Source organism: Arachis duranensis, chromosome 7 (assembly GCF_000817695.3).
Source record: "Arachis duranensis cultivar V14167 chromosome 7, aradu.V14167.gnm2.J7QH, whole genome shotgun sequence".
NCBI lineage: Eukaryota > Viridiplantae > Streptophyta > Magnoliopsida > Fabales > Fabaceae > Arachis > Arachis duranensis.
The window spans coordinates 10,462,538-10,488,304 of record NC_029778.3 but is presented as its reverse complement, the minus strand read 5'-3'; the positions used below and the strand labels follow the sequence as shown (position 1 = coordinate 10,488,304).

The 25,767-nt window shown below is 32.5% G+C and overlaps 1 protein-coding gene and 1 pseudogene across 1 annotated transcript; both read left to right on the top strand.

Moving 5' to 3' along the window:
* LOC107457654 (probable LRR receptor-like serine/threonine-protein kinase At3g47570) overlaps window positions 1–13,618 on the top strand; it is a 79,036-nt pseudogene extending 65,418 nt beyond the window's left edge.
* Window positions 13,619–21,881: 8,263 nt separating this feature from the next.
* LOC107457655 (probable LRR receptor-like serine/threonine-protein kinase At3g47570) lies at window positions 21,882–25,331 on the top strand. Its single transcript, XM_016075823.3, has 2 exons — window positions 21,882–24,549; window positions 24,859–25,331. The coding sequence occupies exons 1-2, from the start codon at window positions 21,882–21,884 to the stop codon at window positions 25,230–25,232; spliced, it is 3,042 nt and encodes a 1,013-aa protein (XP_015931309.3). The 3' UTR covers window positions 25,233–25,331.
* The last annotated feature ends 436 nt before the right edge of the window (window positions 25,332–25,767 follow it).

Sequence of the window (25,767 nt, the reverse complement as noted above, 5' to 3'; positions counted from 1 at the left end):
CGCCTTGAGATCAGAGATACCATCAACATCATCTCCAGTAATGATCATGTCATCAACATAAAGAAGTAGAACAACAACTCTACGTTCACTTTTACGAATGAAGAGAGCATTCTCATGAGGGCTGCAAGTGAAACCAATACTGCATATGGTAGTGCTAAACTCCTCAAATCATTCACGAGGAGCTTGCTTAAGTCCATAGAGTGTCTTGCGAAGGAGACAAACTTTGCTAGAAGGACAAGGATAACCAAGAGGGGGTTTCATATAAACCTTCTGTTTCAAGTCTCCATTAAGAAATGCATTCTTCACATCCATCTGACTGAGAGGCCATTTTTTGACCGCAGCAATGGCAAGAAGAGCTCGAACAAATGTGAGATGAGCAATAGGAGCAAAAGTCTCTTCATAGTCAATACCATACTCTTGCGTACAACCCTGAACAACCAATCGTGTCTTATAACGGTCAATAGAACCATCAGAGCGAGTCTTGATCTTGTATACCCATTTGCTTCCCACAACTTCCTGATTAAAAGGAGGATCAACCAAATCCCTAACCTTTACTTTTATGGGTTTTTTCAAGTGCCTGTATTTCTTCCTGCTTTGCTTGTTGCCAGTTTGGATTTATGGAGGTTTCTCTGAATGACTTAGGTTCATGTTGATGAAGAATAGTAGAAAAACAATGATAATCAAGAATATAAGGAGGTGGATTTCTTACCCTAGAAGAATGAATAGAAGGAGGAGGTATGATGGTAGGAGCAGGAGCGTTGTCCGGTCCGGAATAATTGGGAGATGGAGAGGGTGGAAGAACAAGAGGCTGTGGAGGGTGACTTGAGATATAACCTATAGAATCATGACTAGGAAAAAGATCAACATTGGGATTAGTAAAAAAAGGTGACTGAGTAGGAGGAATGGACTCAAAGAAGGAGAATCGAGAAAACATGTGACGCTCTCAGAAAACAACATGACAAGATATACAAATACGTTTGGAGAGAGGATCCCAACAATGATAACCCTTGTGATCACTACCATAACCAAGGAAAAAACACATACGAGCCCGAGGTTCAAGTTTACTATGTTCATGAGGTTGAAGAAGAACAAAACAGACACAACCGAAAACTTAAAGAGAACTATAATCTGGGAAGGTATGACAAAGACGCTCAAAAGGAGTAACATTACCAAGAACAGAAGAAGGGAGTCTATTAATAACATGAACAACAGTAAAACAGCTTCACCCTAAGTACACTCAGGACACGAAGAAGAAAGAAGTATTGCACGAACAGAGTCAAGAATGTGACGGTGTTTGCATTCAGCTCGGCCATTTTGTTGAGACGAACCAGGGCAATAAAACTCAAACAAGGTACCCTATTCAACAAGAAAGGTTAAGAGTTTGGAATCATGGTATTCCATAGCATTATCGCGGTGAAAAATCTTAACGACCTTGGAAAATTGAGTTTTAATCATAGTGGCAAAGTTAATATAAATCTGAGGTAACTCATGACGATTGGTCACCAAATAAACCCAAGTAAAGCATGAATAATCATCAATGAAAATGACAAAGTATCGAGCTCCTCCCATAGAAGCGATGGGAGCAGGATCCCAAACATCAGAGTGGATAAGATCAAAAGGATAGCAAGCAACAGAGGAATTATTGTAAAAAGATAAAGCGGGTTGTTTAGCAGTTTGACAAGGAATGCAATAAAAAACTCATGATTAACTTGACCCAAACACACTGAGACACAAGAGGACGCATCGTTCCCAAGGAGGTGTGGGCAAGACGTTGATGCCATAAGTGAAGAGTAGAAGAAGAAAAAGCAGCACAGAGATTTGGCACAAGAGGAATATGAAGATTCTCGAGTTCAAACAACCTTCCGACCTTACGTCCAGTCCCGATGATTTGTCCCGTCCAATGATCCTGTACACGACAACTAGAAATGGAAAAAGTGACATCAAAATCGAGATCAACAAGTTGACCAACAGAAATAAGATTGAAGTTCAATTTGGGAATATAATAAGTATCAAGAAGAGTAAAAGTTGGCTGGGAAATAGAACCATTGTGTGCCACGTGAAAGAGGAAACCATTAGGAGTATTGACAGAAGGTGCATTTGTAGTGGTAGCCAAAGACGAAAAAAGATGATGCAAAGGAGACATATGATTAAAGCAACCGGAATCAAAATACCATTTAGAATTACCTCGAGGAGTCGAAAAAGCAGCAGGAGTATTACTAGGATGGGAAAGAAGATGCTTAAGAAGAGATGCAATATCGGATGGAGATATAGGAGGCGGATTGAGAGGAGCAGAGGTGGGAGATTCAGTAGTAGCAACAGCAAAAGCAGACCCATTTTTGGGATGAGAAGGATACTTGTGATGATCATGACATGCTGGACGAGTAGGACATGTAGTAATCAAATGTCCCGAGAACTTGCAATAACAGTAGAACAGTTGTGGAATATTATAGCTAATGTGACCTCTCTGTTGGTATGTGCAAAATTCAACAAAAGGACAATCTAAGAAGAGGTGCCTAGAACAATGACAGTTACGACAAAATTTACCTTTTCTATCTGTGGCAGCATAAACATTTGATGTTTCCATAATAGCAGATACAAAGATCAAGAAAAGGAGAGAAAAACTGTAAATTCGGAGGCAAAAACGAGAAAACGGAGGGCAAAATTGGAAAGAACTCACCAAAAAATCTTAGGGAAGGTACCACTTGTCTACCACGTCAGCAACATGTCAGCGCCATATCAGCAAAAGGATGACACATGGCGGCATTTGACTGGAGGAAGGAGACACGCTAGCGCCGAGCTGGAACCCGGGTCGGAGTTGCGGGTTGGAGCGGGTCGCACGCGGGCGGGTTGCTGGGGAGGGCTGCAGCATGACATGTGGAGGCTTGTGGAGCATGCGATCTGTGCAAAGATCCAATGGCTACTGAAGCTTCTGGAAAGAGAAACGATGGATGCGGCCAGCAGTGTTTTGGCGGAGCGTGGAAGCGCGTGCGAAAGTTTCAAATGACGTGGCAGAGCTCTTTGTACTCGTGAGGATGAGACAAAGACAATGAGATGGTCTGGGACAAATAAAAAGGTCGGGAAGGCGAGCAAAATGAAGACTAAAGAAGCTGTTGGGAGAAGGAAAAGAAACTATAACTTATGAACGAAAATTCATTGAAGCGGTGACCAGTCTTTTGGCGGCGCGTGAGGGAGCGTCCGACAACAACAGGCTATGTTGGAAAGCTTGCAATAAGGAGAAGGCAAGGGTGGTGACAGTGACAAACCAAGGCATTGGGAAGAAGTCGTAAAGTGAGGACAAAGTACTGCTGGTGAAACAAGATAAAGGAACTAGAAACCAATTGTTTCTGAAAAAAAAACAACATAAGCTCTTGATACCATGTTAGAAACAAGAGAGCAATCTAAAGAAAAGTGTTTTATGTATTATTCAGTATGAGAAAAAGTGCAATGTACAAGGGGTATATATAGCTGCTAGTAGAATCGAAGTAATAAAAGTATAGAATCCTACAATTAATATACAGATATGCTATATAAATACAAATGATACTAATTAATCTAATTCGATTCTAATTATTCTCTTAACAGGTAAAATAACTTTTAAAAATTAAAAAAAAGTTATAATAAACATATTTATAATGAAAAATAATTTTTTTTCAAATTCTTTAAAATTTCATATAATATTTTAAAATAAAATAATTTTAAACTAAAAAATTCTTAATAAACATAGACATAATTTTAAACTTTATATAAGTATCATAAAAATTTATTTATCCTAAACATCATCACTAAAAATACTAAACTACCTAAATCACTATAACCTAATTTTTTTCACCAAACAACTTGATGCTATATTATTTCGAACTATCTCCATAGTTCCAAGAAACTCATCTCTAACTTTTTCAACTCCATTGACAATATAATGGCGAGAAATTAGAAATATATGAGGGTGAGAAATTAAAAATATATAAAAATTTCAATGGTAATATAATGACGGAAAATATGTGCAAAAAAAATAATTTGGTGTTAATAATTAATAAGGATAATTTTGAATATTTATTATTATATAAGGTTATATTAGATTTTTTAATTTTAATAGGTACAAGTCAACTTTAAAAAATTTTTTTAGATGTTTTTAAAAGCACCCCTAACTTTTAAAAGTCGCAAACATAAGTATTTAGACTTTTTAATTTACCAAAAACAAAATAAAGTGCTTGTATTTTTAAAAACTACAAATATTTTTCTAAAATTTTTACAAAACCATGTCTTAATCTTGCAATACCAGTTAATGTGCGATCTCTTTCCATTCACCACACAAGTGATCGATCAACTTGTAAGTCTTAGTTTTCCAATACCAGTTAATGTGCATTTCTTTAAGCTATTGAAATATATTAGATGATATGTAAATTAATATTAAATTTAAAAATTAATTTATAAAAATATTGTATAATATATTTATTTGATTTAGCAACTTATATATAATGTGGTAATATTATTATTAAAAAACAAATATAAAAAATATACTATTTTAATATAGATAATAATTATACATAATTATTATTTTATAATTCAATTAAATAATAATATGAATTAAATTTAATTAATTAAAAAGTTTAAAATTTTACAGACTAATGATAAAATTAATAGATAAAATACAAGTATAAATATTATTAATCTTTTGGTAATTAAAAATGACATTCAATTTTTTAATTTTATTTTTCTTGTATCATGACAACATGTATTTTTAACAATATTATTACAACTAAATGATATTAAAAATATAAATTATTAAAAAAATAGAAAATGATATATAGGCGACAAAGACACTATATAACTTATGAATATAATTACACAAAAAAATAAAAAAATTAATGAATACAATCCCCTAATACTGTTAGGATTTGGTTGAATTAGTCCCACATTGCTTAGGATAGCAAATGGAGTGGGTGGCTTAGGCTATAAATATGAGGCTAAGTTCTCCATTTGTTTTTGCACCAGTCAGAAACACTTTAAGCTTGTATCTGATTTTTCTTTTCCTCTATACTCTTTGATTAGAGAGTGTTGTGAGGTGTAGTTAGATATTTACTTTGAGAGAATGTGGGTGTACTGGGGTGCCGGTGTTAGAGAGAAAGAAGTCTATGTGTTGTAACAATTTTCACATAGTGATATTCTCTGGTTGTCATTTGACAACGGCCGTGGTTTTTTCTCCGGTAATTGGAGTTTCCGCGTTAAATTCTTGTGTTGTGATTGTGTCTATTTTATTTCTCTGTCAAAGGTATTTTCTCAAGGGGGAATGGTGTCTTATTCCCAACAAGTGGTATCAGAGCTTCGGTTCGGTGGGATTTATTCTTAGTATGCTCTGTGGTTGCAGCCTAGTCTGACCTTCCACATTAGAAAAGAATTTTGTCCTGTGGCTTGAGGTTGATCTTTGGTTGCTGTTGTTGTTGCTGGAAGGCAGTGTGACACTGTGAGAGTGCAGTTTGGAAAGGTTCTGACTAAGGAAAGACCTGGTATTTAAGTGTGTCCATTGTGACCCACCTCTCTTTCCTGGGGACCTTCCTAGTGCACGGTCTACAGTTGAGTTATAATATTCCAGTATACGGTTGCAACAATGTCAGGATATTCAAGTGCTGTGAAGCTTGAAATAGAGAAATTTGATGGAAGAATCAATTTTGGCTTGTGGCAAATACAAGTCAAGGATGTGTTGTTACAATCAGGTTTGCACAAGGTGTTGAAGGAGAAGATCTCTGGTTGCTCTCTCTATGATAGAAGATGATGTTCTCTAGAAGACAAGAAGTATCCTCATGGTATTACCGCACTGCCATGGATAAGGATAAGTTGTGGCAATCGGTCCACAATTGCACACGGGCATTGGTTGGCGTTGAGATGCAAGGTGTGTGGCGGAGTTAGGTCGATGGCTGAAGAACTTCCAGGAAAAGCCAATTTGGAAGTTGCACCATGAATTTTCAGTAAGGTTTCGATCTGTACCAAGGCGAAATGCTTGGAGTGGTCTAATTCCAAGTGAGTATACTTTCATGGTGGAGTATGATAGTTCTCTGAACTATAATTGTCGGTATAGACAATGGCAGCAAAGAATTGTCGGTGTTGACAATGGAAGCTAAAGATGTGTGACTATTTCAATCAAGGTGGAGATTGTTAGGATTTGGTTGAATTAGTCCCACATTACTTAGGATAGCAAATGGAGTGGGTGGCTTAGGCTATAAATATGAGGCTAAGTTCTCCATTTGTTTTTGCACCAGTCAGAAATACTTTAAGCTTGTATCTGATTTTTCTTTTTCTCTGTACTCTTTGATTAGAGAGTGTTGTGATGTGTAGTTAGATATTTGCTTTGAGAGAGTGTGGGTGTACTGGGGTGTCGGTGTTAGAGAGAAAGAAGTCTATGTGTTGTAACAATTTTCACATAGTGATATTCTCTGGTTGTCATTTGACAATGGCCGTGGTTTTTTCTCCGGTAATTGGAGTTTCCACGTTAAATTCTTGTGTTGTAATTGTGTCTATTTTATTTCTCTGTCAAAGGTATTTTCTCAAGGAGGAACGGTGTCTTATTCCCAACAAATACATACGTTTAGAAAATTAAAAAAATAAAAATAAAAATTTGGTCATCAACCAACTTTCAGTTGTGCAAAAAATGGTAAAAATAGAGAGAGAAAGAGAAAGAAAAAGATATAAGAGATAATGTGAGAAAAGATAAAGAAAATGTGTAAAATAAATATTGATTTATATAATAAATATAAGAATGAGTGATGAGTATGAAAGGAGAAGAGAAGGAAATAGACTTTAATTAAATTTGTATCTATTAAAAAGAATTAAATAATTAACATTTATTTAAAGTAATATTGTAACCTACATAAAAAAAAGTATAAGAGAATATGAAAAGTTAAGATTAAAAAAAAATAATTCTATAATATTATTATATAAAGATAGGTTATTATAAAAAAATAAAATACAATTAAAATTCTATCGCATAATATAAAGATAGAAAATTGTGCTCAAGTTATTTGAATTAATCACTTAAGTTGATGTGACATCATGGTAAAAAGTTAGAAGGGTAACAATGCATTTAAAGGTTACCTTTAGCTCTGTTTTTATATATTACTAATAGACATATAATTATTTTTTATTTTTGTTTTTTAAATAGTTACTTTTTTTAATTTTTTTAGGTTATATTTAAATAATATGGTACAACAATAAAACTATTAGACAAAATATAAATATGAATTTTATTGATATTTTAATAATTAATAACGACATTCAATTTTTTATATTTTATTTTTCGTGAATCATGACAACATGTATTTTTAATAATATTATTACAACTAATGCTATTAAAAATTTTAAATTGTTCAAAAAAAGAAAAAGAAGTGATGTAAACGACAAAGATATTATATAATTTATGAATACAATTACACAAAAAATAGAAAAATTAATGAATACACAATCACACAATCATCTAATACATATGTCTATCAAATTTAAAAAAAAAATTATAGTCATCAACCAAATTCTAGTTGTGCAAAAAATTAACAAAAAAAAGAGGGCAAAAGAGGTATGAAATTATGTTAGAGAAAATAAAGAAAATGTATAAAGAAAATGTGTAAAGTGAATGCTGATTTATATAGTAAATTTTATTAATGTTTTGATTATTAAAAAAGATATTCAATTTTCTAATTTTTTTTTCATGAATCATGACAATATGTATTTTTAATAATATTGTTACAACTAAATGATATTAAAAAATATAAATTGTTGATAGGAAAAAAAAGTGATATATAGACAATAAAAATACTATATGACTTTGAATACAATTACTAATAGAAAATAACAAAAATGAATGAATACAATCACACAATTACTTAATACATATGTTTAGCAAATTAAAAAAATAAAAATAAAAATTATGATCATCAACCAAATTTTAGTTGTGGAAAAAATTAGTAAGAATGAAAAGGGAGAATGAAAAAAAAAATTTATGTATGAAATTATGTGAGAGAAGATAAAAGAAACGTGTGAAGTGAATGTTAATTTATATAATAAATATAAGAATGAGTGATGAGTATAATAGAAGAAGAGAAAGAATTAGATTATAATCAAATCTATACCTACTAAAAAGAATTAATATTGAAAGTAATACTATAACCTACATAAAAATAAAAAGTAAGAGAATATAAAAAGTTAATGTTAAAATTTTTTATAATATTATATAAAGATAAGTTATTATAAGAAGATAAAAATACAATAAAAATTCTATATAATATAATGTAAAGATAAAAAATTGTGTTTAAATTCTATAAATTAGTCATTTAACCTGTGGCATCATAGTAGAAAGTTAAATTTAACAATATATTTAAAAATTACTTTTAGTTTTGTTTTAATATATTATTAGTAAATAGATATATGCATTATTTAATGTATTTTTAATATATATTTTATATTTTAATAATATTTTATATTAGTTGTTTAGATTGATTTGTCGGATTTATAAGGTGAACTTGTCACATGGCTGAGGCGAAAATAGGAGAGCATTCAAAAAGAAGATTTATTGGTTGTTTACTTGAACCAAATATTTAGTTTCTTCACCGATTCTCGCTAACCACTCTAATTTTATGCATCTATAGATTTAATTTTTGATGTTGTTGCTGTTCATCAATTTAGCTTGTTGCTGATACGAATGAAGAACAAACACAAGTTGGCGATTTTTAATTTGCTAAGTATTAAATTAGGCAAATTTATCGATGTAGAAGACCTATTAAAGTCTATAAGTATAAATTGGTGTTCACAGCTGCTGGTTAAGACAAATGTCCTAAAAAAAGATATCTTTTGTATCTTTTGAAGTATCTTTTGAAGTTTTAACGCAGCCAGGACAGGTTATTTTATACTATTTATGCATGTGGTAAGAGATTATTATTTTGCTAATTAATCTCAATACAACAAATTAATAAATAATTAAATATTTAATAATAAATCCATATCAATTAGACTATATAATTTTTGTCGCTCGGTTTACAAAAAATAAAGAATGGATAGATAAAGTAACTAAAATTTTTTGGAATTGTTTTCTTTTTTTTTTTATTTGAAGTAGGTTTTTAGAGTCTTAGTCTCACGCTAGTCATTTTTTATAAATAAATTAAAAATAAATATTATTTTTAAAACAAAATATATAATAATTTTATTTTTTAAAATTCACTCTTTTTTATAAAAAAAATTGAGTGGGATAACCAAATAAGCCAATCATAATAAAAAAAAATTTCTATAAATTATAAAAAACTTTTAAAAAAATATTATTTTACAAATTTTTTTAAATTACCCAATTTTTTATATTTTGTCTAACTAAGAAAAAATAAAAAAGATTAAAAAAATTTAAAAGAGAAACCAAAAGAGTTTACAAATAAGTCAACCATGATTTTTAAACAAATAAAGTTTCATTTTGCAAATTTTTCAAACGACCCATTTTTTTCTTAAATATGTTCCTGTTAAAACAAAAAGAGAAAAATAAAAAATGAAAAGAAAGGTTAAAAAAATTCAAAAAAATAACTAAAATGAAAGAAAAAAAGATAATCGAAGCTTTGTTAAAAACTTTAGTTTTAATAACTAAATAAGTCAACTATGATTTTTAAATAAGTAAAGTTTTATTTTGAAAATTGTTCGAACGACCCATTTTTTCTTAAATATATTCCAGTTAAAACAATTTGGGTCCTTTGAAAATGCAATTCCAGTTAAAAAATGGATCGTTTGAAAAAATTAACGAATTTTTTATTTTTAATATTGGAGTGGTAGTGGTGTTTTTTTTAAATGTAGATTGTTGGAGTATTATACTTAAATGTGGAATCATTTAATTAGAAAAGTAGAAATCGGACCGTACGATTTATTAAAGGTACAGAAATCGAACCGTCTGATTTCTAGAAGTACACAAATCAAACCGTTCAATTTGTAGACGTACAGAAATTGGACCGTCCGATTTTTGAGAGGTACACAAATCGAACCGTTCGATTTGTGTTAAAAGAAATTAAAAAATTTTAAGTACAGAAATCGGATCCATAAATTTGTGTACTTCCCACAGTTTTAAAAAACACAAAAAATTACAATGTTAAGTTACCTCCCTAACAAAAAAATTTAGCCAAAAATTAACAAATGCAATTCCAGTTAAAACATTTTTAATTTCAGTTAAAACATTTTTAATATCTTCTTCTAAGACACTTGTCTTAACCAGCAGCTGCCAACACCAATATATCTATGAGTAATTCTCCACATACAACAAATCATTTATAAACACGCCGTTTCACGTTTTTTTTTCCTCTTTTTCTTCTTCTTCTTTCTCTTCCTCTTCCTCTTCTTCTTATTCTTCTTTCTCTGTGTCTCTTTTTCTTCTCTCCTCTTTTCGTTTTCTCTTTCTCCTTCATCAAAATCACCAGAAAAAACGAAGAAACATTATTCAAGATACATTTCTTGCCTTCTCTTTCTCCTTCTTCTTCTTCTTGCTATACGTTCTTCTTCCTCTTCCTGTTCTTCTTCTTCATTTACGTGCTTTTCTCTTTGTTTTCTTTCTTCGTTATTCTCGGTTTCCATTGTTTTTTGACATCAAGCTCTGAAATCGTTTTTGAAGAAGAAGAAGCAGCAACAGAAGATGAGGAGGAAAAAGAGAAAGAGTTCTAAATTATGCATAAGGTGTACTTCAACGAATTTTGGGTGTATTTCTTAAATTCGTTGGGTGTATTTTTGTAATCCTTTGGGTGTATTTCTATAATTCTTTGGGTGTATTGATTTCAAGAAGAAATATACTGTCTCTCCCTATATTGGGTATATTTCTTAAATCTGTATTTCTGTAATTCTTTGGGTATATTTCTGTAATCGTTTGGTTTATTTCTGTAATTGTTTGGGTGTATTTCTGTAATCATTTGGGTGTATTTTTGTAATCGTTCGGGTGTATTTCTGAAGTTCTATCATCTTCAAAACAATTTCAAAGCTTGATTTTAGAAACCACGAAAATCGAAAAAAAAGGAGATCGAAGGCAAAGAGATTTATATTCACGCTTCTTCTTCTTCTTCTTGTAACGCATGTGTTAGGCCCAACTTCTTCTTCTGCTTCTTCTTCTGTAACGCGCGTATTAGGCCCAACTTGTAAGACTTGTAAACAAAAATGACTTGTATGTGTAGCACTCCTCTCTGTCTATTACTATAGATTTTAATAGACCTTCTACACAAAGAAAGAAAGATGGTGGAGTCCTCCCAAATCACTTATCTTAACCAGCAGCAGCCTTTCCTCATTAGTGAATTGTACTCAATTGTAAATACTGGCCATTCATGAAAATTATTTAGGTGGTGTATTGACAGAACTCATAGGCAACTTATCAAGCAATCTCGTTCAGCTTGCTATAGAGTTCAATCAAATATCAGGAAGGATACCTGAAGGAATTGGAAAACTAATCAACCTAGATGGACTTGGTATGGAGAGAAATTTCCTTGAGGGAACAATTCCATTTTCAATTGGAAAGCTAAAGAATCTGGTAAAGTTGACCTTGGGGGGAAATAAGTTGTTTGGCAACATTCCTCTTGTCATTGGTAACCTTACTATGTTGTCTGAACTTGATTTGAGCTTAAATAAATTTGAAGGATTCGTTCCTTTTACCCTTGGAAACTGCACCAAGATGGAGATATTTTCTGCCCATGATAACAACTTAAGTGGTAATATACCCATTCAAACTTTTGGCCACCAACAAGGTTTAATAGCGTTGTCCCTATACTCCAACTCCTTTACTGGCCCTATTCCTTCTGATCTTGGTAATTTGAACCATCTTTCCTTCTTGTATTTACAAGAAAACAAGCTGAGTGGTGACATTCCCATGGGACTTGGTGCTTGTTCTGTTTTAACAGATCTTGTACTAAAAAGAAACTCGTTCCATGGAAGTATACCTTCATTTTTGGGATCTCTACTATCCCTTGAATTCTTAGACCTTTCTAATAACAACTTAAGCATAATCCCTTATGAACTTGTGAATCTCAAATTTCTGAGTATGTTGAACTTATCTTTCAACCATCTCTTTGGTGAAGTCCCGGTAGGAGGAGTATTTAATAATGTCACAGCAATATTACTCGTTGGAAACAAAGATCTCTGCGGTGGGATACCTCAATTGAATCTTCCTGCATGTCCTATGTTGCCTTTACAGAAGAAACACAAGAGATCACTTAAAAAGAGAGTCATCCTCGTCATTGCATTTGGAGGAATTCTAATCTCTTGTGTGGCTTTTATTAGTATATATCTTGTCAAGAAAAAGGCAAAAAAGTTAGCCACTACTTCTCTAGCTTTGCAATATGGTTATGTGAAGGGTTCCTATGGAGAGTTACATCAAGCAACCAATGGATTTTCTTCATCCAATTTAGTTGGCGCAGGAAGATTTGGGACCGTGTATAGAGAAATCCTCGTTCATTTTGAGAGACCTGTTGCTGTAAAAATGTTGAAGCTCCAAACACGCGGGGCATCGAAGAGTTTCATGGCCGAATGTAAAGCTCTAGGAAAAATCAAGCACAGAAACCTTGTCAACATATTAACTTGTTGTTCAAGTGTTGATTACAAAGGGGATGATTTCAAGGCCATAGTGTTTGAGTTCATGCCTAATGGGAGTTTAGAAACCTTGTTGAACAACAACATTGAAGATAGCGAGTCCACAAATTGGAGTCTCAACCTGATGCAAAGAGTAAATATTGCTCTTGATGTAGCTTTTGCATTGGATTATCTTCACAATGATTTAGAAGAAGCTGTAGTTCATTGTGATATAAAGCCAAGCAATGTTGTACTTGATGATGAAGTTGTTGCTCACTCGGGAGACTTTGGATTATCTAGGCTCGTTCATGGTGCTGCAAGCTGTTCTAGCAGTGGTCAAGTTAACTCTTCTGCAATTAAGGGAACCATTGGATATATTCCCCCAGGTCAGTGTCGGTTTCTCTTGATACATCTTAAAATATCTTTTTGAAATGTTTTTCTCATATTTCTTCCTTTGCATATTGTAGCAGCAAGATAATCTGTCATATTAGATTCATGTTTTGCTTTGGACATGGTATTCTCATATATATAATTACACCAAATTAGATACAGCTCAGAGTTTCCTATGTCCTAAGACAAAATTAATTATCAGTTATTTATGGAAATTAACACGTTGATATGTTTAATTGATTGAACTGAAAATAATTAGTTTATAATGATGATATTGTTGCATTATTTTTGTTTGAACAAAACAGAATATGGAGCAAGTGGCTTAGTGTCACCAGAAGGAGACATGTATGGCTATGGAATTCTTCTTTTAGAGATGATCACTGGAAAGAAGCCAACTGATAGCATGTTTGGTGAAGATCTAAGCCTACACAAGTTCTGTAACATGGCAACTCTAGATGGAATCACTGATATTGTTGATCCAAGATTGCTCATTCCAATTGATCATCAAGAAAGAAGAAGGGTCACACAACAGCAAAATATAGAAGACACCATTCGAGAATGTCTTGTGTCGTTTGCTAGGATTGGAGTTGCATGCTCCCAAGAGTTTCCTAATCAGCGAATGACTATAAAAGATGTCATAACTGAGTTGCATGCAATTAAGCAAAAGCTATCCTGCTAATAAGTAATAACACTTCTGTGATTGCCATTCTTGTATTATCTGTTGCAAAATGGACCAGATACATATGTATCAGTTTTATTTTCAGTTTGCGCTCTCTATCTACTCTATTAATGTGTCATTTCTTTTATATCAGATTTTGGATTTATCTTCAATATTTAATATAATAGTGGTTGACTTAAATATTTTTATGAAGTTTTTGTTCATCTTGTTGCCAATAGAAATGGAACAAACACAATTTGACGATTTTGCTAATGTAAATTACACTGTTAAGAAAAAATCTGATTTTATTCTTAGATGTCCTGAACATGCTATAAAGTCGTGATTCAAATCAATCAAAGTTGAGTGGTAAGAAATTCCAAGTAGACCCAAAAAGGAAAAAATAATCTTAAACTAAAATTATTCGCAGATATACAATATGTTTATATGCCACGTTTTAATTTAATTTAAATGGTAAAATAGGGAAAACAGAAGAGATAAAAAAAAATAAAGTAGAGTGTTCAAACCTTCAACATGGTAGGCAACAACTTTGAGACGATCTCGCAAAAGATCTTAAGATTTGACATTTTTCTCCCTAAAAATTTAATTCTACATTAAACCAAATTTTATAAGAATGCAAAATCTAATTGATAGCTTTATTGAGCATTGCAACATATTGTTTTGTATCCTAACAAACTTAATGAAGCTAAGCATAGATTAGGCATTATAGATAAACCTGCTACTTAGCCCATAAGTTAATAATTCTGTTTTGGTAGTTAAAACTGATTTACCAGAATTTTCAGTTCATTCTGTTATCATGCAGCAGCTGAAGTAGTATATAAGCTGCTCCTGTACACAGAGTTAGATAGATTGAATTACAAAATACAATTGACACCAAATATTCATCAATATTCTTGTTCTGGTTTCTCTCCCTTGTAACCTCTTCTTCTTTCTTCATATCAAGAATTTATTCTGTCTCAATCTCTTTCAGGACTAATATAGCTGAACATTGGAATGGTAAAAAAAATCACTTTCTCTTCCACTCTTCTTGTCCATGATGCTTTTCCTTGAAGTCTACCAACTCTTCTGAATGATGATTCATTGATTCTGTAAACCTTATGACCCATGTTTTCCATTGCTTATATTTCTTCCTTTGCATATTGTAGCAATAGGATAATCTGTCATACTAAATTCATGTTTTGCTTTTGAAATAGTATTTTCATCTGTATAATTATACCAAATTAGTTACACTCAGAGTTCCCTGTATATGTCCTAAGCATCTTTGCATCAAGTATTTATGGCAACCAACTCCTAAATATATTTACTTTAATGATGATAATATTGCATTAGTTCTTTTCTCCTTTTGTTCATTTTTTGTTTGAATCAAACAGAATATGGAGCAGGTGGCTCAGTGTCAACAAAAGGAGACATGTATAACTATGAAATTCTTCTTTTGGAGATGCTCACTGGAAAGAAGCCAACTGATACCATCTTTGGTGAAGGTTTAAGCCTACATAATTTTTGTAACATGGCAACTCTAGAAAGAATCATAAAGATTGTGGATTCAAGATTGCTCATTCCAATTGCTGAACAAGAGGGAAGAAGGGTCACAAGTTAGCAAAATATGGAATGCACCATTGGAGAGTGTCTTGTGTCCTTTGCTAGGATTGGAATTGCATGTTCTGAAGAGGTTCCCTCTCAACGAATGGGCATAAAAGATGTCATAAAGGAGTTACATGCAATTAAACAGAAGTTATTTTCATAAAGACTCGTTTCATGAAAACAAAATAATGGGGTGCTTTCACTAAATGGATTTATCTGAGTTCGATTACCATGCTAGCTAGTATCCGTTGGCTGTTTTATACTTTTAACTTTATTAAAGTGTGTTGTACTTTACATTATTTCAATGTCTCTATGTGGTATAATAGCCGGTCTATTTTTTCTGTGCCCTTTACGAATCAAGGAATAATTTTGCTTACAAGTATTTTTTTTTACAACATAATAATATTTTATTACAATTTTAATAAATAATGTATGTTTAATTTTTATTATGTTTTATAGGTTTTTTCTCTACCCTGATTTGAAACAGTTATTTTAACACAGCAATCTAAAATCCTATGATTTAGGGTTTAAATTTTAGGAACAGAACCAACTCCTCTTTTTGGGTACAAATTTAAAAAAAAAAAATATCAAAGTTATAATTTGACAAGAAGTAGTAGAAGAAGGAAGTAGAATTGGATAAGAAAAGGTATAGAGTACCAATATACTATCTACCAACTTATTGCCAATAATAATTAATATTAAAGTCACCTCCACTTAAAAACACATATATAAAGAAACATATTCAGAAAACATATCTACAAAACACTTTTATTATACACCACCATAAAAAAGTTATTTTCATTAGACACATTTACAAAAATATTTTCATTAAATACAGTCATAAGCAAGAATTGGCAAAGTTGGTAGAATCCTTGTTGGTTACATAGCGTGATTGATTTGATAATGATCATAAAAATGCATGCAAAGTAGAACTAATCTGGAAATAATAGTGAACACTAATCTTTAATTATTAAAATAATTAATACTTTATAGAATTTCAAAATATTACAATATTCAGACTAAACCTTCTCAAAATTCCGAAGAACCGAACATAATTAAATTGTGATCAATCTTACTAACATCAACTTGCATGATGAGGTTCCAAGAGAAGTTGGTCATTTAAAGAGGCTGCAGATTCTTGACTTGATAACCTATAATCTTCATGGTCAGATTCCTAAGGAGATGATAAATTGTTCAAGTCTTGAGGTAATTATATTGTGGCAAAATAATCTAACTGGCAAAGTTCATTCATGATTTGGTTCTATGATGAAACTCCCTTAACTGAGGCTTGGAGCCAACGGTTTTGTTGGTAGTATCCCGCCTTCTTTGGGAAATCTTTCATCGCTTGAGAAGTTGTCTCTTACACTCAATCATTTGGAAGGAAACATAACTCCAGCATTGGGTAGGTTGTTCGAATTTGAAAGTTTTCGCTTTGAAAGTATTGATAGATCTCTGAAGCTTCCCAAATGAATTGAGAAGGGGGTTGAATCAATGGAACCACTTTTAGGCTATTTAAATAACTTGTGCAGAAACCCAGAATTCAGGAGATTATTTCGAATTGTCTTCTGATTATGCAGAACAGCAAATGCAGAAAATAGGAAAGAAGAAGAGTGACGCCTCGAAATATCCTGGTTCGACTACACAACACAATGTGACATACGTTTAGTCTCCACCACAACAATAGTAGAATTTCTACTCTAATCAAAACAGATTACGGTTACCAATTCCAAAAAACTCACACCCTTGTAAACCACCTAAGCTATTCTTAACTTAGTAAAACACTTAAGTGCTAACCCAACCTAGTTAAGAAAAACCTAGAATACTAAGACCAGCATTCTATTCCAATACAACTCTCTCAAACAAAACAGAATATATAGCTTTTGTGTGAACACTCTCTTTGCCTTTTGTTTATTTCAATAAACTCTCAATTCTAAGCACAAGAGATGCAGAATATACTCAAAACACTAACTAAAATCTGATTTTTTCTCAATGTGATCTGCACGTCCAGGTTGCTCTCATCCTTGATAAACTATCAATATATAGAACTTGATCTTTTTCATAAATGGTATGCAATCAAATCCTCATGAAACATGCTAGCCGTTGCATGATTGGCTTCATGGCCATTGGTCATTGATGTGCATTTCTTTCTTTCTTTGTTTCATCTCACAATAAAGAGATGCAGCAGCTTTCCATGATTCGGTTCTGATTTTGGGAGCTTTGAATGCTATATTGATGGTTCAATATCCTTCTATATATAGCTTGATTATTCTTTAATGAAATCCCATTAATATGGACTATATTTGCTTCCGTTATAAAATATGATTGATTTCTACATTGCTCATCATAATAGTTAGTTATAATAAAAAATAGTTAATTATGTTTGTCATGATAAAGTACCAAACCAATTCTTGACTCAACAATCTCATAGGCAACTTATTAATAAATCTTGTTTTGCTTGATATGGGGTTGAATCAAATATTTGAAAAGATAACTAAGAGAATCTAAAATCTATTCGGCTTAGGTTCACTTATTATGGATGAGAATGTCTTTCAGGGACCAATTCCAAATTCAATTAGAAAGCTTAAAAATCTAGTAGTATTATTCTTGAGTATAAACAATCTCTCAAGTAATATAGCACTGAAATAGACAATCTTACTGTATTATCACAAGTTTAAATTGGCTTCATTGCATTTGAAGGAAGTATTCCATTTAGTATTTACCTTGAGATGTTGTACAAAGATACGGACATTTAGTGTTCTCGTAAACAATTTAAGTGGAAACTTACCTACTCAAACTTTGGCTATGAAGAAGGTTTAGTATATCTTAACTTATCTGTCAACTCCTTTAATAGTTCAATCCCTGCAGGATTTGGTAATTTAAAGCATCTTTCCATGTTATATCTATATGCAAACAAGTTTTCTGGTGTCATTCCCATAGAACTTAGTGCACATTCTGCATTAACAGAGCTTTGACTAGTGATGGTTCTTTAGTGGTTAAGAGAAGGGGGCTTGAATTTTAGCCACTTTTTCACTTAAAATACTTGCTAATCTTTGAAACACTTCCTGGAGACTTTTTGATTTTTTGTCTCGTACCTAGTCACGAGACTTTTTCTTTTTATCTCGTGATCCGGCACGAGATATTTTTTAGTTTTATCTCCTGGGCAGCAAAAACAGAAATGGAGTAGAAGAGAGAGAAAATTACACCAAAATATATCCTGGTTCAACTGCTAAGTGCAATGTAGCCTACATCCAGTCTCCATCACAACAATGATGGAATTTCACTATAATCATTTTTTATTACAAACACCAATTTTCTTAGGAACTACCCTTCCTATCTGGGACAAGTTCAGAATCTAATCCCAAACTGAACTTGACTTGGTCACTGTCAATCTTTCAACTGTAAAGTGCTAACCCAACTTACAAGAGAATTTCCACAGAATCATGAAACACAACACAGATGTACAAAGGAACTCTAAGGACATCTATGGTTTTTTCTTTTAATTTTGCACTCTCTGCCTTTTTCCGCTCTATGGTTTTTTCTTACAAACCTCACTGTTTGTCTTTTTCCAAGAGACTCAATACATGACAAAATTAAACAGAAAATTACAAAACAGAATACATTGAAGGAGAAGAACATATGTTAGCTCAGGTAGCTCTGAGAACTCTGTATCTTGCACTCTCACCCTTTCTCCTTATTTCAAGCCCTGGCTGTTCACCCTTACTTATAGGGAGAAGCCTCCACGGTTGAAACCAAAAGAACCATGCTAATCTTCTTCTTCTTCAAGTAAACCGGTTTGGCCAGAGAGAGAGGAGAGGAAACTGAATGTAAAACCCAACATGCAATTACCTCTGGTCCTTCCTTGGTTACCAATAAGCATCAATCCGAGCCATCCCTTCATGCTTGCACTTCAAGAAGAACTCCTTCTGCTCCACTTTTGCTTCTTCCTTCACGTAGCCACCCTAGCTACCTTCTGTGATGAGTGAACCCAAAAGCAGAGACGAGCCATCCCTGAGATCTTTCTCTGACCGAAATCTTCATCATCTATGGAGAAGTCAAGATCTCTTCACCAAATCTTACCATTCATGGTTGAGAATCTTAGCCACTACATACTTTAAGTTTTCTTTTTCTTGCCATCATTGCGATGGTCTTGTAGCGTGCTTTTTCTTCTCTTCGGTGGCTAGCTTTAGCTTCCATGGTTGCTACTGTAATATGACCGAAAGTGAGAAGAAAATAGAGAGAGAAGAGAGAGTAGGAAGAAAAGCAATTAAATGTGTTTGAATAAACTAATTAAAATAAGTTGCTTTTACTTCCCTTGCTGAGTAGCGTGTAGCATTGATGATCACCATCAAATCAATTTCTCTCTCATTGTTCCAAGGTCTCTCCAATAACTCCAATTAATAAAATTTGGATTCCATCAGAGAATAAAAGTGATATCGGTTGGAGCATACATGGATCTCCTTCTCTCTTTTTATCAATTTTGGACCAAGTTAATGAATCTTTCTATCAAAGGTGATTTGGGCTAATGGAGATCAATTCTGGCCCAATATTAAGAATAATAATTCAGTCACACTTCATTGATTATTTTTAAACCGATGTTAAACAAAAATTTACACTTGGGCTTACAATATTTATCTTTTATTTTCGGCCCAATAAAAATTTGCACAAACAAAATTATCAATAAATACATATAAATTAAAATCAAATTGACAATTTTATAATTTAATTAAATTAATAATATTTAATCCTCATCAAATTAAATTAGAGTTTTTCAAATTCATCAACTAGAAAGAAACTTCTTCCATAGGTTAGACCTTTCTGACAATAACTTCTCAAGTACAATCCCTTATGAACTTGAAAACTTGACTTTTTTGAATAGTTTGAACTTGTAGGAGGAGTCTTTAGTAACATCACAACAGTTACACTCATTGGAAACAAGGATTTGTAGTAGCATATCTCCCTCAACTGAATCTCCATCTATGTCCAAAGTTGTCCTCAAACAAATACAAGAGCTCTCATAAAAAGAAAATTATTCTCATCATTATGATTGACGGGCTTTCGATCTATTATAATTTTTATTAGTATCTATTCTCTCACATAGCAAACCAAGAAATTATCTTCTACCTAATTTAAATATTAATGTAAATTAAAATAAATTTTTACAAAAGTTGCGAGTGGCTGTGATAAATAATTAGTTTTCTAATTAGATTTAATTTATTTTATATAATTTTTAAATTAGTATTTTTTTTAGTTAATTACACTCTAAAAATGTTTCTGCTTTCGGTTATTCTGTATATCAGAAACTCACCCAAAAAAAAAAACTATATATAAAAAAAATCTAAATCATAGTTAAAAAACATCCAAAAATGAAACAGAATATCTATAGCCAACAATAACTTTGTTGAAAGCCATGAGAAAAATGGCTAATATATGTTAGGAATTGAAGTAAGATTCTAATAAGTTTAGGTAAAGGAAAAAGTGAGTAAAAAAAATATTTAAAGAGGAAAAAAGAAAAAAAAAGTTAAAGTTGGCTATTAAAAAATTTAGCTCTCTATACTTTCGTAAATAAAAATAATAAAAAATTAATAAAAAATATTTAAATTATAATTTTATTAGTTTTTTAATCACATAATTTAACTTATATATTGAATTACTTTATAAAACATTAGTTGTATTGTAAAATAGAAATGAAGAATAATTTCTTAATCATTTGTACCTACCAGTTATAGGGCTCAAGCCAAATAGAGCGTCTATATATTTAACATTATGAATTCACTGAAAATGATAACTTTTTGAACTTTTAATAAAATTGTGTTATATTTAACACTTTTAAAAGAGCTTTTCTTTTTTTAAGGAGACTTATTAACTAATTCTTTAAAATTTTTTAACTTTGTTGAGAAGTATCTTAAAAAGTAAAGACTAGGGTAATTTTTTAACTTTGTGTGATTTATAAGCTGAATTTGTCATTTGGCTGAAAGCCACCAAATAAGAGAGCATTGAAAAAGAAGATTTATTAGTTGTTTACTTCAATTAAATATTTCTTCACCTTCGTCTCTCCCTAACAACTTCAATTTCATGTAACGCCAGTTAGATAAAAATATCAAAAATATTTTTTTTAAATATTTTTTAAAAATTAAAATTTAATTCATATAATTAATTAAACTGTATTATTTTTATTAAAATTGGACAATACAAATTAATTTAGTCAAAAAATTAATAAATTAAATTTTAAACTAATTTAAATTAATATTTTTTTAATAAAAAATTGACAGTTGTTGCTCTTCATCTTAGCTTAGCTTGTTGTCGATACGAATGAATAACAAACACAAGGTGGCGATTTTTAATTTGCCAATGTATTAAATTAAAGTACACACAAGAAAGATCGCGGAGTCCTCCCAAGTGAACTTGCAAGTCTTGGTCTTCCAATATCATATCCGCTCTCTGCACTCTCTTTCCATTCCCATGCACAAAAGTTTCAACAATTGTTTTTATATTATATAAGTATTATTGTAGTGTTGTACAGTAAATATTTTTAGATTGATTTTTATTAATCCTACAATGAAGCAAATTAGAAATCTATATAACAGAGAGTATTATTCAAGCAACTATTATAGCTTTTCTTCACCATCGTCCTCTTCCATATAACACAATGCTCACATTGTCACCGTCACACTACAACAAAATAATAATGGTGTCTCTCATCATGTTTCTCCTGTCTATCGCTTCACAAACCTTGGCTGTGCATGTGGCCTTGAGTTCAGAGACGGATAAGATAGCGTTGCTTGCTTTGAAGGACAAGCTTACCAATGGCAACCATGATGCTCTGCCATCATGGAATGAGTCTCTCCATTTCTGTGAATGGCAGGGCGTTACATGCAATCGTCGCCGAATGAGAGTCACAGCCTTGATACTACAGAATCAATACTGGGGTGGTACTCTTGCACCATCCTTGGGAAATCTAACGTTCCTCAAGGCAATCTTTCTTACTAACATCCACTTGCGTGGTGAGATTCCGAGGGAAATTGGCCATTTAAAGAGGCTGCAGATTCTTGACTTGAAGCAGAATAATCTTCATGGTCAAATTCCTATGCAGATGATAAATTGTTCAAGCCTTTATTGGATTATTTTGACTTATAATAATCTAACTGGTAAAGTTCCTTCGTGGTTTGGTTCTATGGTGCAACTTACTCATCTGGGGATTGCAGTCAACAGTTTTGTTGGTAGTATTCCGCCTTCTTTGGGAAATCTTTCATCGCTTGAGCAGTTGTCACTTACATACAATCATTTGGGAGGAAGTATAACTCCAGCTTTGGGTAGGTTGTCGAATTTGAATTTTTTGGCTTTGGGTGGAAATAAATTTTCTGGCCAAGTCCCTTATTCACTTTACAACCTTTCAAATATTCAAGTTTTTTCAGTCACAGATAACCAGTTAGTGGGTAATACTCTTCTCTTAAATATACCTATGGCTTTTCCCTATCTTAGGGAATTTACGTGTGGAGGGAACCGATTCACTGGTACTTTTCCATCTTCAATATCCAACCTTTCTGAATTGCAAGTGTTTGATATAGGTGACAATGGTTTTCATGGACCAATTTCTCCTAACTTGGGAAGTTTACACAAACTCCAGATATTTTTTGTTCCTTTTAATAGATTCGGGAGCGGAAGGGCCTACGATTTGGATTTCCTTTTCTCGCTAGTGAATTGTACTCAATTGCAAAAACTGGTCATTGAGGAAAATTATTTAGGCGGTGTATTGACAGATACCATAGGCAATTTATCAAACAATCTTGATATTCTTGTTATGGGATCCAATCAAATATCTGGAAAGATACCTGAAGGAATTGGAAAACTAATCAACCTAAAAACACTTGGTATGGAGAGAAATTCCCTTGAGGGAATAATTCCATATTCCATTGGAAAGCTAAAGAATATGGTACGGTTGACGTTGCAGGAAAATAAGTTATATGGCAAGATTCCTCTTGTTATTGGTAACCTTACTATGTTATCTGAAGTTCAACTGTACTCGAATAAATTTGAAGGAATCATTCCTTTTACACTTGGAAACTGCACCAAGATGGAGATATTTTCTGCTCATGAAAATAACTTAAGCGGTAACATACCCAATCAAACATTCGGCTACCAACAAGGTTTAATAGCACTGTCCTTATTCTCCAACTCTTTCACTGGTCTCATTCCTTCTGAACTTGGTAACTTGATCCATCTTTCAGTCTTATATTTGCAAGAGAACAAGCTGATTGGTGAGATTCCCATGGAACTTAGTGCTTGCTCTGCTTTAACAGAGCTTGTACTAGAAAGCAACTTGATCCATGGAAGTATACCTTCATTCTTGGGATCTCTACTATCCCTTGAAATCTTGGACCTTTCTAATAACAACTTCTCAAGCACAATCCCACATGAACTTGTGAATCTCAAGTTTCTAAGTATGTTGAACTTATCTTTCAACCATCTCTCTGGTGAAGTCCCGGAAGGAGGAGTGTTTAATAACATCACAGCAATATCACTCTTTAGAAATAAAGATCTTTGCGGTGGGATACCTCAATTGAATCTTTCTGCATGCCCTATGTTGCCCTTGCAAAAGAAACACAAGAGATCTCTTAAAAAGAGAGTCATCCTCATCATGGCATTTGGAGGGGTTCTAATATCTTTTGTGGCTTTTATTAGTATATATCTTTTCAAGAAAAAGGCAAAAAAATTATCTACTACTTCGCTAGCTTTGCAATATGGCTATGTGAAGGTTTCTTATGGAGAGCTACATCAAGCAACAAATGGATTTTCTTCATCCAATTTAGTTGGCACAGGAAGCTTTGGCTCTGTGTACAGAGGAAACCTTGTTCATTTTAAGAGACCTGTTGCTGTCAAAGTGTTGAACCTTCAAACACACGGGGCATCAAAGAGTTTCATGGCTGAATGCAAAGCTCTAGGAAAAATCAAGCACAGAAACCTTCTCAGCATATTGACTTGTTGTTCAAGTGTTGATTACAATGGGAATGATTTCAAGGCCATAGTATTCGACTTCATGTCTAATGGGAGTCTAGAAACCTTGTTGCACAACAGAATTGAAGATAGCGAGTCCACAAATCTGAGTCTCAACCTGATGCAAAGAGTAAATATTGCTCTTGATGTAGCTTTTGCATTGGATTATCTTCACAGTGATTTAGAAGAAGCTGTAGTTCATTGTGATATAAAGCCAAGCAATATTCTAGTTGATGATGAAGTTGTTGCTCACTTGGGAGACTTTGGATTAGCTAGGCTCGTTCATGGTGCTGCAAGTCGTTCTAGCAGTGGTCAAGCTACTTCCTCTACAATTAAGGGAACCGTTGGATATATTCCACCAGGTAAGTTTCTTTTGATATATCTCACAATGTCTTTTGGAAATGTTTTGCTTATGTTTCTTCCTTTACATAAAACAATCTATCATATTAAATTCATCTTTTGCTTTTGACATGGTATTTTCATCTATTTAATCGTACCAAATTAGTTACATCTCAGAGTTCCATGTATATGTCCTAAGTAATTTTAGTATCAAGTATTTATGGCAATCAATCCCTTAATATATTTACCTTATTGAACTGAAAATACTTATTTTATATTGATGATATTCTTGCATTATTTCTCTTCTTTCCTGAATTTTTTGTTTAAATCAGAGTATGGAGCAGGTGCCTCGGTGTCAGCAGAAGGAGACATGTATAGCTATGGAATTCTCCTTTTGGAGATGCTCACTGGAAAGAAGCCAACTGATACCATGTTTGCTGAAGGTTTAAGCCTACACAATTTCTGTAACGCGGCAACTCTAGAACGAATCACTGAGATTGTCGATTCAAGATTGCTCATTCCAATTGCTAAACAAGAGGGGAGAAGGGTCACAAGTCAGCAAAATATGGAAGGCACCATTCAAGAGTGTCTTGTGTCCTTTGCTAAGATTGGAATTGCATGTTCTGAAGAGGTTCCCACCCAACGAATGAGCATAAAAAATGTCATAAAGGAGTTACATGCAATTAAACAGAAGCTGTTTTTATAAAGAGTCGTTTTCATGAAAACCAAATAATGGGGTGCTTTACTACTTGGATTTATCTGAGTAGGATTGCCGTGTTTGCTAGTATCCGTTTGTTGTTTTATACGTTTTAACTTTATTAAAGTGTGTTGTACTTTACATTATTTCAATGTCTCTATGTGGTATAATAGCCGGTCTATTTTTTCTGTGCCCTTTACGAATCAAGGAATAATTTTGCTTACAAGTATTTTTTTTTACAAAATAATGTATGTTTAAAGTTTTATCATGTTTTTATAGGTTTTTTCTCTACCGTGATCAGAAATAATTATTTTAGCAATTATCTAAAATCCTATGGTTCAGAGTCTAAATTTTAGGAGCAGAATTAACTCATTTTTTTGGATACAAGTTAAAAAAACATTAAAGTTATCATTTGACACGAAGCAGAAGAATAAGTAGAATTTGATCATGATCATAAAAATGCATGCAAAGTAGAATTTTTTGTGGAAATAACGGTGACAACTAATCTTTAAACAGTAAAATAATTAATACTTTACAGAATTTT

Excerpts from the sequence above, each read along its gene's own strand:
- LOC107457655 (XM_016075823.3), top strand. The coding sequence starts at position 21,882 with ATGGTGTCTCTCATCATGTTTCTCCTGTCTATCGCTTCACAAACCTTG. Across the intron at positions 24,550-24,858 it reads CGTTGGATATATTCCACCAG|AGTATGGAGCAGGTGCCTCG; the intron begins GTAAGTTTCTTT and ends TGTTTAAATCAG.